Raw genomic sequence first — 15,713 nt, 5'->3', positions numbered from 1 at the left:
AATTACTTTGGGTAATTAATATCAGTAGAGAAAACATAGCAAAAGTTATCGAATGAAAAGCTAGCAATAGACCATGCCCTTGATAGATCCATTCCAAGGTCCTAAAGAGCTAACAAGGGATGCATTAATCATAACTTGCCAAAATTCCTTTGTTCTAGAATATTCTCAGTGGATTGGAAGTTAGCAGATATAATTTTGCTATTCAAGAAAGGAAGGTGGAAAAGGGCAAACTACAGGCTATTTCAAGTGACATTGTTCATTGGAAAAATAATGGAATCTATTTTTAAGGAAGACTTAACAATAACTGTTAAATCATAGTATGATCAGATATCACCATCAAGGTTTCAGAGAAGGAAATTGCGCTTGAAAAAATTTTAGTCTTTTCAGCGTATAACTAGTCTGGTAGATAAAGGAGAGTCAATATATATAGTATACTGGAGTTTTGAAAAGGAACTTGGTAAGTGCCACTTTGGTTCGAAGTATGTCATTGATGTGAATGTAGAGACCAAATAATATGTTTCCAAGTTTGCAAATGACACAAAGCAAAGTGGGAATGTCTGCAATGAGGAAGATGTGAAGAGGCTCCAAGAAAACTTGGACAGGATAGGGCAAGAACATGGCCGATGAAATATAATGTGGAAAAATGTGAGGTTATCTATTTTGGTGGCGGGGTGGGGGGGAAGCATAAGACATAGGAACAGAAATTAGACCATTCAGTCCATCGAGTCTGCTCTGCCATTCAATCATGGCTGATAAGTGCCTCAACTCCATTCTCCTGCTTTCTCCCTGTAATCCTTGATCCCCTTTATACTCAAGAACATATCTATTTCAGTCTTAGATATATTCAATGAACTGGCCTCCACATCCTTCTGTGGCAATGAATTCCACATGCTCTGGCTGAAGAAGTTTCTTTTCATCTCTGTTCTAAAAGGTCTTCCCTTTATTCTAAGGCTGTGCCCTCAGGTCCTAGTCTCTCCTAACAATGGAAACATCTTCCCAATGACCATGCTGTCCGGACCATTCAATATTCTGTAAGTTTCAATTCAATTTCCACCCCCCCCCCCCCCCAATCCTTCTAAACTCCATTGAGTACAGACCCAGATTTCTCAGACGTCCCTCATATGTTAAGCTTTTAATCCCTAGGACCATTCTCACGAATCTGCTCTGAACATGCTCCAGGACCGGTACATCCTTCCTGAGATATGGGTTCCAAAACTGTGCATGTATGCGTAGGGGTCTGACCAGAGCTTTATCGAGCATCAGAAGTACATCCCTGCAAACATTACCACAGCCCACACGGGAAAGTGTGCTGATACTCAAACCCACTACTTGCAATGTTGTTGTGAAAATTGATTTATTCAAATTAATTAACATCTCCAATTTGCTTGTTTGGACTCAGGCTAACAGAAGTTGCTGACTAATTGTCTGAACTTATTTATTTACAAATAAATCACCTAACCCCAGGAAACACAAAATATGAGTGGTTGATGTGCAACTCTGCCAGCTGAAATTCTAACCCCCTTTTTAAACCCCGACACACACAGCCCCACACACACAAATATGAGTGTTAGGGGAAACACAGTTCATTAGCACCAGATTCAATGAGGTATCCTGTTTGCTGCTTCCAAGTCCTTCTGATTTTTGATCTTTGTAACTAAGTCCATTCAGTTCTTTGCTGAAGGTATGGGCAGGAAGAGTTGTATACTTTAACTGTTTAGTTTTTCAGTCACTGGTTCAAGCAACATGCTGATAACAAGTTGTGGGAGAGAATAACTCTTGCAGTCTGGGGACTTCCTGCCTCTGAATTGTTCATGCACAAACTGTCTACCTTATTAGGAACCATCTTGTCATGCAGATAACTCCGGGTTCTCTCAACTGATCCAACTTGAAAACCCAATCAATGGTCTGTTTCCAGGTGAGGCATACTTGGGCAAAACAACAATGTAGGTACAAGTCTCAATGACCTACAGGAACTTGTTTCTAAAAGTCATCCACAATCTTTGGATTAAAGCAATCCTTTTCCTATTTTAGTGCTTCATACAAAATAAGGAAACTAAAAAGATGTGGTGTTTACGAGTGCAGGGTTTAGCTTGAACAGTAAGAGTAAATGAAGTGTGCGTACAAAGAGACCTGGGTGACCTTGTCAGTAAGTCACTAAAGGATAACATACCAGTGGTAAGGCCAGTAGTATATAAGCCTTGATCACAAAGTATTTGTGGACAGGGTAGAGCACTCTTGCTTCAGTAGTATTGAACATTTGTTTCGGTTACACTTGGAGTACTGTGTTCAGTTTTGGTCCCCTTACCTGAGCAAGGATATTATTGCAGTAGAGAAGGTGTAAAGAAGATACACCAGACTTGTTCTTGGGATGATGGGCACTGTCCTATGAAGAGAGATGGGAAAAACTGGGTGTGCATTCTTTAGAACTTAGAATGAGGGTGATCTAATTGAAACTTGCAGAGTACTTCAAGTGATAGGGGAGATGTAAATAAGGTATTTCTCCTGTTGTGGAGTATAAAATAACGGAGGGTGGTTTCAAAATGCTGTACATCTCTATGACCCAAAAGAATAAGGGGAAAACTACTTGGGGCAGAGATAAAGAAAATTTTGTTTTACTTGGTGTGTTGTGAATCTTCGGAATTCTCTACCCCAGAGGATTATGTAAGCTGAGTCATGTTTAAAGTAGACAGATTTCCAACTGACAAGATGTGAATAGTATGGGAATAAGGCAATGCAGTGGATAATCAGTGATGGTTGTATTGAATAGTGGAGCAGGCTTGATTGGCTGAATGACCTCCTGCTGCTCCGATGTTCCTAAAAGTTGACTCCTGAATTAGGGGTTAATATAATAACATGTATTGGTTAGTGGAAATGTAGCAAAGTGGGCGGCACGGTGGCACAGTGGTTAGCACTGCTGCCTCACAGCGTCAGAGACCTGGGTTCAATTCCCGCCTCAGGCGACTGACTGTGTGGCGTTTGCACGTTCTCCCCATGTCTGCGTGGGTTTCCTCCGGGTGCTCCGGTTTCCTCCCACAGTCCAAAGATGTGCAGGGTCAGGTGAATTGGCCATGCTAAATTGCCCGTAGTGTTAGGTAAGGGGTAAATGTAGGGGAATGGGTGGGCTGTGCTTCGGCGGGTCGGTGTGGACTTGTTGGGCCGAAGGACCTGTTTCCACACTGTAAATCTAATCTAATCTGAATGATGGACATTGGACTGCTGAATGGAATGAGAAAAGGAAGGTCTGAGATCAGATGCAAACGTATGATGATGGAAGACTTAACTGCAGCACAATTGGAAGAGGAATGAGTGAGTGAGTGAGAAGAGGAAGTGGAAAAGGATGACCAAACCAGCATTGCGGTGAGCCCAAGTAAGATGAGAAAGCCGGAAGAAGATGGCTGTTTCAAAGAGTAAGCACAGTGTAGGGATAAATTGACAGTTCCATGTTGGAGAGTAGCTAGTGGAGTGCTGGAGTATTCAGTGTTTAAAATCTGTATTAATCACTATAATGAGAAGACTGATAGTATAAATGCTGATATAAGGCAAGGTGGGAATGTAGCTATGAGGACAACAGGTAGCAGGGTGATATAGGCAGGTGAAGTGTAATATGTGAAGTTGTTTATTCAGTTTGATAACAAGAATAGGGAAGCAGAATGCCTTTGAAAAGGAATGACGTATTAAATGTTGATGTTCAGAGATCAAGTATATTCAGGCAAGGAATATAAAATATAATACACACTGTACCAAGCAATCAGGAAATTAAATGACATGCCACCTTTTTGTTTGCAAGGGGTCTCAAGTACAAAAACAAGGAAGTCTTGCTAAAATGATACAGGACTTTAGAGAGACCATACTTGAAGTACTGTGTGTACCATTTTTGAGCTCCATAACTAAGGAAGCATATAATTGCCTTGAAGCTGGTACAACGAATGTCCAGTTAATTGATTATTGGGATGAGAGGGTTGACCCATGGAGAGAGGCTGAGTAAATTGGTACTATGCGTTTTGGGAGTTGATTGGAATAAGAGTGTGCAAGATTCTGAAAGGGCTTGACAAGGTAGATACAGTAAGGCTGTTGCTGCTGACTGGGCAACTTGGCACACAGGCACTGTCCCTTGAAAAGGGGTTGATCTTTGACAGCTGAAATGAAGAGAACTTTCTTTATTCAGGCAGTTGTGAAACTTTGGAATTATAGAGTCATAGAGATGTACAGCATGGAAACAGACCCTTCAGTCCAACCCATCCATGCCGACCAGATAATCCCAACCTAATCTAATCTCACCTGCCAGCACCTGGCCCATATCCCTCCAAATCCTTCCTATTCATATACCCATCCAAATGCCTCTTAAATGTTGCAATTGTACCAGCCTCCACCACATCCTCTGGCAGTTCATTCCATACATGTACCACACTCTGTGTGAAAAAGTTGCCCCTTAGGTCACTTTTATATCTTTCCCCTCTCACCCTAAACCTATGCCCTCTTTCTGGACTCCCCGATCCCAGGGAAAAGACTTTGTTTATTTATCATATCCATGCCCCTCATAATTTTGTAAACCCCTAAAAGGTCACCCCTCAGCCTCTGACGCTCCAGGGAAAACAGCCCCAACCTGTTCAGCCTCTCCCTCTAGCTCAAATTCTCCAACCCTGGCAACATCCTGGTAAATCTTTTCTGAACCCTTTCAAGTTTCACAACATCTTTCCAATAGGAAGGAGACCAGAATTGTACACTCCCTAGGACCTTACCGTTAAGTGCATAAGTCCTGCTAAGATTTGCTTTCTCAAAATGTAGCACCTTGCATTTATCTGAATTAAACTCCATCTGCCACTGCTCAGCCATTTGGCCCATCTGGTTTATTTATTTGAAAATGACCGTGTTTGTTAAAGTTTTGATGGGAAGACCTTCAGCTCTTTATTTTTCCTGTCATAAACCTTGTCTATTGGCAGTTAAGCCTCATGGATTTACTTTTAATATTCCAGCTCCAAAAGTAACAAACTGTGTTGATTGACTATTACAGAAAGCTTTTCAGTATTATTTCAAATGAATTAAACAAGATAATTGACACTTGTACTCTGCAACTGTTTATAAAAGAATATAGCTTGTCTTACCCAATAGGAGAAAACAAATGACTGAATTAACCATAGGTAAAGAGGGCATGAGTGGCTCACTTAACATTGCCACTCGTGGCTGGTCGGTGGATCTTTTCTCTACATTGATTGACTTGGTTTCTTCCCATAACCAAGAAAAGGTAACAGTGTCTAGCCTGATGAAATTTGAAGGCATGAATTTATATCATGCAAAGGTCATGTCCTCATCTAGAGATCACCAGGTGAAGCTGTTACTTTAAATCTGGCGTGGAGGTGAAACCAGAGAGTGTAAGTTTTAAAATGCATCTATTAATAAGGCTTCTTCTCCCATGTCATTTTGGAAACAAAAACTTGTAAGAATGTTTTAAGGTCAGCTGGATGCTATGATGGGAGAGTTAGAACAGAAAAACAGGAAGCTTAAAAAGACTAAGTGACCTTTTCTAAATCATATCCTTTGATCTCTTAATTGTCGTGAGTGTGGTCCAGAAAAATGGCCAGGGAAGGAAATAAATACGAAGGAGGAAATGAAAGAATTTGTTTCTTTGAAAAAAATAGGTTAGTTAAAAATTGGGATATTAAATTGAGCATAGATATTTGGGAGAATTAATACATCCAATTAAAATGACATTCTGGAAGATTGTAGTCAATGACGATTCTCTCAAGACTATATTGTGACAAAGAAGTTTGTCTCAAATTCCAACCTATGTAAAATATGTGGTATTGCATAGATTTATTATTTTGTTGCATTGAACTTAAACAAATACTGCAAATCTCTTAGTTGGCTATATGTAGAAATTATTTGGAAATAATTGATATGACCAAAATAACAAACTCTTGATTGGAGATATGTGCAACACTTGAAAGAAAGAGCCGTACTGGGAAACAAATGGGACACCCTTTCATGTATGACCGCTGCATGATGGCAGTTGTTCTGATACCTTTTGTACTATTTAACTGTAATTATTTCACTTCAAAATATGATGCTGCTATGGTCTTACTTCAGAATATCATTCTTCAAATATGAACACAGAGTATATTCAAGTATGTGCAATGTTTGCTGTCGGCCAAAATTGCAATACATATCAGTTCTTTTGAGGAACTAAGCTTGACTGAAATTATTCTCAGAAGCATTTTCTAACCACATTTTCCAACCATACAGAAATGCAATACTGCACTATCAAGCAAAGCAGTGAGCAATATGGATTAGATCAGTTGCTTTGCTGTAATTGGAAAGTATATGTTTCTGTAAAATGAGCTTGCCTTCTGCTGAAATAAGACTTCTTAGGTTTTCATTTGTGATCTTCCAATGGATTTGGAATCAGAATGTATGATTTTGATACCTCAAAATATGATGCAGTGCCCAAGTTCATAAACCAAGGTCAAGGAAATGTTTTTTTATATAAAGGCTTCACTGGTTTGGAGTTAAAGATAACACTGTGAAGATGGAATAGAATTGGTTCTTTTAACATATTTTCAAAAAGGGTGAGTGAAGTTGTTCGTTTGTAATTCACAAAACTTTCAAACTTCCTCTTGATCTCATTGAACATGGCACAGGACAGGCCCTTTGGCCCTCTGTTGTGCCAGCCTTTTATCCTACTCTAAGATCAGACTAACTTACATACTCTTCATTGTACTACCTTCTGTACACTGATCCAAGAGACGCTTAAATGTCCCTCATGTATCTACTACTACTGCCAGCAGTGCATTCCATGCACCCACCACTCTCCTGTGTAAAGAACCTACCTCTGACATCTCCCCTATACCTTCCTCCAATTACCTGATAATTATGGCCCCTCGTGATACACAATTCTGCAATGGGAAAATGTCTCTGGGTATCCACTGTATCTATGCCTCTCAACATCTTGTACACCCCTATCAAGTCACCTCTCATCCTTCTTTGCTCCAATGAGAAAAGTCCTAGCTTCCTCAACTTGGAAATGCAGCAAAAGTTTACCAAATTGATTTTTGGATGGTAGGACTCATGTATGAGAAGAGATGGAGTCATTTAGGATTGTATTCACTGGTGTTTACAAGAATGAGGAGGTACCTCATAGAAACCTATAAAATTTTATCAGGTCGAGACAGGTTAGATGCAGGAAGAATATTCCCAATGGTAGTAGATGGTGGTGAAGGGTGGGCGAGTCCAGAATCAGGGGGTCATTGTTTAATGATAGGGGTGAACCTATGAGGACTGAGATGAGAATTTTTTTTACCCAGAAAGTGGTGAGCCTGTGGAATTCACTACTTCAAAGTAGTTGAGGTCAAAACATTGGTGTGGCTGCACTTGGAGTATTGTGTACAGTTCTGGCCACTGTATTATTGGAAGGATGTGGAAGCTTTGGAAAGGGTTCAGAAGAGATCTGCTAGGATGTTGCCTGGTATGGAGGGTCGGTCTTATGAGGAAAGGTTGAGGGACTTCAGGCTGTTTTCATTAGAGAGCAGAAGGTTGAGAGGTGACTTAATTGAGACATATATCAGTTAATCAGAGGGTTAGATAGAGTGGACAGTGAGAGCCTTTTTCCTTTGATGTTGATGGCTAGCATGAGAGGACATAGCTTTAAATTGAGGGGTGATAGATATCAGGGAGATGTCAGAGGTAGGCTCTTTACTCAGAGGGTAGTAGGGACGTGGAATGCTATGCCTGCAACAGTGGTAGACTCACCAACTTTAGGGCATTTAAATGGTCATTGGATACACATATAGACAAAAATTGAATGGTGTAGGTTATGGGCTTCAGATTGGTTTCACAGGTTAGCGCAACATCGAAGGCCAAAGGACCTGTACTGCGCTGTAACGTTCATTTAGACATACCCTCCAGTACAGGCAGCATCCTGATAAATCTCCTCTGCACCCTCTCTCAAGCTTCCACATCTTTCCTATAATGGGGTGACCAGAACTGAACACCATATTCCAAATGTGGTCTAACCAGGGTGCTTTTGAGCCTCGTGGCTCTTAAATTCAATCCTCCTACTACTGAAAGCCAACACATCATACACCTTCTTAACAATCTGAGTGGCAACTTTGAGGGATCTATGGCCATGGACACCAAGATCCCTCTGTTCCTCTACACTGCCAAGAATCCTGCCTTTATCCCTGTATTCTGCATTCAAATTTGACCTTCCTAAGTGAATGACTTCACACTTTTCCAGGTTGAATCTATCTGCCACTATCAGCCCGCTTCTGTATCCTGTCAGTGTCCCTTGCAATCTACAACAGCCTTCCGCACTATCCACAACTCCACCAACCTTTGTGTCATTGGCAAACCTACCAACCTACCCTTCCACTTCCTCATCCAAGTAATTTATAAAATTCACAAAGAGAAGAGGTCCCAGAACCACTCTGTGCGGAACACCACTGGTCACTGAGCTCCAGGCTGAATAATTTCCATCTCCCATCACTCTCTATCTTCTCTGGCTAGCTAATTCTGTATCCAGACAGCCAATTTCCCTGCATTCTATGCCTCCTTACTTTTTGAATGAGCCGACCATGGGGAACCTTATCAAATGCCCTACTAAAATCCATGTACACTACATCCACTGCTCTACCTTCATCATGTTTTGTCTCATCCTCAAAGAATTCAATCAGATTTGTGAGGCATGACCTGCCCCCCTCAAAGCCATGCTGATGATCTCTTGGTGTTCCAAGTAATCATAAGTCCTGTCTCTCAGAATCCTCTCCAATACTTTGCTCACCACTGAGGTAAGACGGGCTGGTCTGTAATTCCTAGGATTCTTCCTATTACCTTTCTTGAACAAAGGAATAACAATTGTCACCCTCCAGTCATCTGGCACTGCTCCAGTGGACAGTAAGGTAGCTAAGATCGTTGCCAAAGGCACAGAAATCTCTTCCCTCACTTCCTGTAGTAACCTAGGACACATCCCTTCTGTCCCAGGAGATTTATCTATCCTTACGTTTTTCAAAATATTTAGCACATTCCCCTTCCTAACATTAACCTGTTTTAGCTTATCAGTTTGTTTCACACTGTCCTCAGAAATGTCAAGATCCCACTCAGTTGTGAATACTGAAGCAAAGTATTCATTAAGGATCTCCCTTACTTCCTCTGACTCCGGCGCAGATTTCCTCTACAGTCCTTGATCGGTGCTCACTCTGGCCATCCTCTTGTTCCTCACATAAGTTCCTCAAATGCCTTAGGGTTTTCCTTAATCCTACCCACTAAAGCTTTTTTTATGCCCCCTTCTCGCTCTCCTAAGTCCATTCTTCAGTTTCTTCTGGCTACCTTGTAACCCTCTAAAGCCCTGTCTGGTCCTTGCTCCCTCAACTTTAAGTAAGCTTCCTCCTTCCTCTTGACTGGATGTTCCATATCCCTTGTCACCCAAGGTTCTTTCATCTCCTACCATCCCCCCCCATATGTTCACCTTTTTTAAATACAAAGCTTTCTAATGCAGTACATTCCATTGTAATAGAACTCAATATACTATGTGGACTACCATTGTCTGCTTAATAACATGAACAAATGTTTGAGATGGTTATCTTTTTTATGCGCATTATTTAAGTATGCGATTCTATCAAAATTAAATCGCAGCACTTAATTAGCTTGGTCATTGGATGTAAGATTAGATAATGTTGTTTCCGCAGAATTTATTGTTCAACTGACAAAATTAGTTTGTTTTACATGGTCTAAGTTGTCAAGTCTCAGAAAATGCAGGTGTGATCCATCAAGGTGACACCTGGCATGAGAGGCTTTAGTCAAAAGGACAAACTGAATTTTTTCATTTTCATTAAATCAGAATGTTTAGAGGGGATCTGAATGAACTGTTCAAGAAAATCTAGAGTTTTGACTCGAGAAAAATGTTGTCACTGGTCTGTGATTCAGTGACGAGGGGTTATCTTATTCTCCTTTGGCTATCTATCTGGTTTGAGAACGACTGCTTCCAATCTGATTGGAGGGGTTTTGAGATGGCTGAGCAGTGCAGAGTGTGATCCATAGACCTTGTCAAATGTGGGGCATGAAGTGCTTAGAAAGTTGTGAAGATGGGATGTTTGGGCATTTGTGCACTCCCTCCACCTCTGCATGTTCCCAAAAAGATTTCTTGATATGTTGTGGGCCTTATTGAAAGAACCTTCTTTATCTTGGTTGGTCACAAGCCATAGACACACGAATCGACCTCCTCAAGAATGCTTTGAGGACTCCTCCCCTAGAGATTTTCTAGGCCTGGCAGCATCTGTGGAGGGAGAAGCAGAGTTTAACCCAGTTCCAGATAAAAGTCATATTGGAGCCAAAATGTTGTTTGTGCTTTCTGTGCCCACATATGTTGTCAGACCAGCGAAGTTTCTGAAGCATATTCTGGTTTCACTTAAGTTCTCCAGTATCTGCTGTATTTTGCCTTTATCTCAAACCTTTCTGTAGTGCTCCTTTTTTGTTGTAATCTAGTTCTGAGTAGAGAAGTTACTTGAGAACTCTGGTGTCCAGCATATGAATAACATGTCCTGCCAACTAGAGCAGGCTTTGATTGATTAACACCACTATGGTGGGTAATACAGAATGGGAGTGTGTGCTGCTTTTGGACTACTCTCCTGATTACTCTAATTTGCCTATCGGACCAACAGATGCCATATCACTTACCCTTCACTCCTCAGAGAGCATCTTGACACTAAGAACAGCTATCTAAGACTTTGACTACAGTTCAGCCTTCAATACTATTATCCCCTCAAGACTGATGACTAAACTTAGTGATCTCTGACTAAGCCCTGCAACTGGATCCTCAGTTTCCTGACCCACAGGCCACAATCAGTGAAGACTGGGGACAATATTTCATCTTAACACTCAACACTGGAGCTCCCCAGAGGTCCGTACTCAGCCCCCTACTGTACTCACTGTATATCCATGACTGCATCGCCAAATATCAGACTAATGCCATTTACAAGTTTGCTGATAACACCACCGTAGTCGGTTGAATCTCAGGTGGCAGCGAAACAGACTGGGAGTTGGAAGATCTGGAAAAATAGTGCACTGAGAACAACCTTGCTCTCAATGCCAGCAAAACCAAGGAACTCATTATTGTCTTTTGGTGGGATGTTACTCACGCCCCACTATGCATTAACAGCACAGAGGTGAAACGAGTGTAGTGTTAAGCTCCTGGGAGTGGTCATCCACAACAAGCTTTCTTGGACACTCCATGTGGATGCACTAGTTACAAAGGCCCAACAACGTCTCTTCTTCCTCAGGCAGCTGAGGAAATTTGACATGACAGCGAATATCCTGACCAACTTTTATAGGTGCACCATCAAGAGCATTCTATCTGGATGTATCACTACCGGGTATGGCAACTGTACTATTCAAGATCGGAGACGGTTACAGAGAGTGGTGCACTCGACCCGGACAATCACAAAGGCCAACCTCCCATCTATAGAATCCATCTACCAGGCCCGCTGTCAAGAAAAGGCTGCCAGCATTCTCAAAGATCCTTCCTACCCTATTAGCAATGCTTTTTCGACAACCTCTACCAGTGGGGAGAAGGTACAGAAACCTGAACACATGCACTAGTTGGTTTCGCAATAGTTTCTCCCCTACTGTTGTTAGCATACTGAATGGACTGACAAACTCACCTGTACCTGTGTTTTAGTTTCTGCCGCTGTTTACTTATTATTTACTTACCTATACTACTTAACTCTGTGATCTGCCTGTATTGCTTGCAAGACAAAGCTTTTCACTATGACTTTGTACCTGTGACAATAAGTTCAATTCCATTCAACTCAATTCAGCTGACCACTGGATTTGGAGAATCTTGCAGAGACTGCGTTGCTGGTATTTCCCCAATACTTTTGAGGTCCCTACTGTTTTTGCTCCCAAAGCATGTAGGTATGCAAGGCTCACTGCTGCCCAACCCATGTTCTGTAGATTATCACCAAAGTCGAGGGTAATTTGCAGGGAATGAGATGCACTATTGTAATGAGGAAACTGAAGGAGAGTGTTGATGTACTGACACAACCGTGTTTGATCCCACTTTCCATTGAGAAGTGGCTTGGGTTGTACTATTATGGCTGGGATTATGGCTCTCATTTGATCATGGAATAGATGGAGGAGAGTGACAAATTTCTGAAGACATCGAAAATTCAGCAGGACACTCCAAAGACTTCCCAGTTGACAGAGCCAGGTATATGTGAGGTTGGAAAGAAAACATGTAAAGCAGTTGGTTGTTCACTGTGCTGTGAAAATCAGGTCTGTGGTGCCTTTCATTGGATAAAAACTATAATTACTCTGGAAGGCCACTGTGAAGAGTTGGTTGGCGGAGATCCTTACAGTGATCTACCTTGTGGCAGACAGTAGGGAGACTCTTCTGTGTTTACCTCAATCAAACTTGTCCCTTTGTGATTGTCTGGGCTGAGTTCACCACTTTCTGTAACCGTCTCCAATCAAGCTTGTCATGATCACAGCGTCTCTGAGATTTCGCAGCATGCACTCTTACTCTTACTTAAAGTTGAAAATCTACATTTGACAGCATAAGTCCATTATCAAGAGAATGGTTGGGGTGGTTTTTGGTTAAAACAGAAGATTGTGATGCAAATACTGAACCAGAAAAAGTGGTTGGAAAATAATCAGTAATTGCTTTTAAAAAGGAGATAAAGAAAGTTGGAAAGAAAATCAGTAATTGTGCATTAGGGATGGGCAGGTGAATGAGATTAAGTGCTGAGTTCTTTCTGAGAACAAGCACATGCATTGCTGGTTGTCAAATCTCTTGCCATTTATGTACAACAAAACTTATTTTTATAAAGTGCCTTTCATTACAACTCTAATCCAAATCATTCCTGAGTGGAGCCTTAAAGGGAGGGATTACTGCTTGTGTCATGTTTAATAGTCAATGTAATGTATCCTGTTTGCAAAATAAAATCCAGCTTCCTATCCGTATGAATGCACAGCATTTTGATTTGTTGCTTTTTGATTTTCTTTTTTAAGATCATGTACCAGAGGAACTTAGAGAACCATTTTACACAGACCAGTATGAACAAGAACACATTAAGCCACCTGTTGTCAACTTGCTCCTTTCTGCTGAGCTATATTGTCGTGCTGGGAGCCTGATCTTGAAGAGTGATGCTGCCAAACCACTGCTGGGTCATGATGCAGTTGTACAGGCTCTTGCACAGAAAGGTCTTTATGTCACAGAGCAGGAGAAACTAGTGACGGAAAGAGATCTTCGCAAGAAACCTATTCAAATGGTGAGTGTTTGAAAGAAGTAAACATACATTTGGGATGTTATTTTAAAAGTATAAATGTTCTGTGCTTGCTTCATTAAACTTAGTAGGTTAACCTTTTATATTAACACATGGAATTTTTAAGTTACTAAATATTGGACAGGTCAGAAACAGTATAATCCATTCAGTGGCATAGTGGCTCAGTAGTTAGCACTGCTGCTTCACAGTGCCAGGGACCCAGCTTTGGTTCCATGCTTGCGTGACTCTGCACATTCCATACAGAGATTCTTTCGGTGTCTGAGTGGGTTTCTTCTGGGTGCACTGGTTTCCTCCCACAGTTCAAAGGTGTGCAGGTTAGGTGGATTAGCATGCTAAATTGCCCAAGGATGTGCATGCCACATGAATTAGCCATGGGAAATGCAAGGTTAAAGGGATAGAATAGGGGGTGGGTCTGGGTCAGATGCTATTTGGAGAGTTGGTCTGAGCTTGATAAGCACTGTAGAGTGTCTATGATTTTGCTGACTCTAATGAGCAAAGTGGGTAATTTATTCATAATCATGAAGGTCATGGATAGGTTATATAGACAAGGTCTTTTTCCTGGGGTGGAAGAGTCCAGGACTAGAGGGCGTAGATTTAGTGAGAGGGGAAAAATATAAAGAGACCTCAGGGGAACTTTTTCATGCAGAGGGTGGTGCGTGTATGGAATGAGCTGCCAGAAGTAGTAGTGGAGGCTAGTTCAATTACAATATTTAAAAGGCATTTGAATGAATCTATGAATAGGAAGCGTTTGGAGGGATATGGGCTGGGTGCTGGCAAGTGGGACTCGATTGGGTTGGGATATCTGGTCAGCATAAACAAGTTGGACTGAAGGGTCTGTTTCCATTTTGTACATCTCTATGACTCTATATGCACGAATTGTGGTTATATGTAGATTATTTTGTGGATGGAGGTTTGCTTGCTGAGCTGGAAGGTTCATTTTCAGCCATTTCGTCACATACTAGGTAACATCTTCAGTGAGCCTCTGGACGAAGCACTGCTGGTGTTTCCTTTCTACCTGAACTACAAATCTTCTCAAAACTCGCTAGTATTAGTTTGTGTTCTGAATTTAAATCACCTTTTATGTGGTCAAGGTCCGCGATGTGTCACTCTTTCCAATCTTATTTGGATCTCCCAACTTTTTTTGAGTTCAATCATTTAGTCCTAAAATACCTTAAAAATCTGATAAGCAATGTAAAAGCCCTGTGCTTTTTTGTTATGGGGATGAAAGGGCAATCATGCTCCATTTTGCCATTTCAAATTATCATTTTAATGAAAATCATCACTATCGTTATATAAAACGGAGTGTGTAGTGACACTGGGTTATAAATACTGACTGTGACTCGCTGAACAGGTTTTATGCTTGCAACTATTGTTTTGAATGTAACTGAGATAAAAAAATTACTTTCTGTTCGAGTTTCTTTTAAAGACAGAATGACAGGGAATGAATTTAAAAGTGACAAATTAAAGTTACATATCTTTTAATTTAAATTTCTTTGCTAGTAAATGAATATCAGCTAACTTAATTATTTTATTGGTAAATGATGCATTCTAACAGAGACATTTGGAAATTTGACAAGTATTTGATTTAGAAATACTGAATTTTCATCTTGTGGCACCTAATTAGTCAAATCTTTTTTTTAACATGCTCTTTGCATTTATGGTTTGCAAGACCCTGAAGTAAGAGATTAGTCAAATGATTGACTTATGACTGCATTTCAGGTCTTCATGCAGGATTTGGGTGGTTGCAAGTCCAGTTTGTTGCAGTTGAAAAGATTAAGGCTATGGAGAATGCCCTATAATTCCAGTCAACTGGATATGAGCAGGAAACCTGGAAGAATGGGTTTCTCGAGGATCCTGCTAAATTTAACAGCAGAAACATTTGTTTTAGTTGGTGGTTTTCCCATGAGGTTTGGAGAATGCAGCTGGCTCGGGGTAACGTTTAAATGGTGATCCAAGATGCTGTAAGCTCATATTTATTATTTGAATTGCCTAAACTCCAGCAACGAGTTGGCTGCACACACCACTCCCCCTCAGTTAAAACTGGAACTGGTGAATTGAAGATAGATTAAGATTGAGATGCAGATTTTTCACATTTTAACGCCACTACCAAACCAAATCTGACCGCTTTTGGAAATTCAAGTTAGCGCCATTGCTTCTGTGTCCAGATATGAGCTAAAGAAACTTGAGTGTGAAAAGCCTACCCTTGACTCTGTTCGAGACAAATGGAGGGATGAATTTTCACCAAAGAATTGGGCGCTGAAAGTCAGAAATTTTCCCTGCATTGTTTTGACCAAGTGGGCTCGAGCACAATTATGCCTCCTGAGACAGTTTGGAGCCAGGTGAGACTAATGCAGGCTGGTTAGAATGTCCACTTTGGACAACATTTCCATATCACCTTGCAACCTCCCCATGTCACTTTCATAGCTACTCACCAGTATCCAA

At 41.0% G+C, this 15,713-nt stretch overlaps 1 protein-coding gene across 2 annotated transcripts in view; it reads left to right on the top strand.

The window, feature by feature from the left end:
- The window catches only part of camsap2a (calmodulin regulated spectrin-associated protein family, member 2a), a 183,932-nt gene that overhangs the window by 8,702 nt on the left and 159,517 nt on the right, over positions 1 to 15,713 (top strand). For both annotated transcript variants that reach the window (XM_072573836.1, XM_072573835.1), the window contains exon 2: positions 12,997 to 13,256. In XM_072573836.1, coding sequence (XP_072429937.1) covers positions 12,997 to 13,256 — 260 coding nt within the window. The remainder of the gene's footprint in view (positions 1 to 12,996; positions 13,257 to 15,713) is intronic.

The sequence above is a fragment of the Chiloscyllium punctatum genome, chromosome 7 (assembly GCF_047496795.1).
Source record: "Chiloscyllium punctatum isolate Juve2018m chromosome 7, sChiPun1.3, whole genome shotgun sequence".
NCBI lineage: Eukaryota > Metazoa > Chordata > Chondrichthyes > Orectolobiformes > Hemiscylliidae > Chiloscyllium > Chiloscyllium punctatum.
This window is presented reverse-complemented; position numbering and strand designations above follow the sequence as displayed.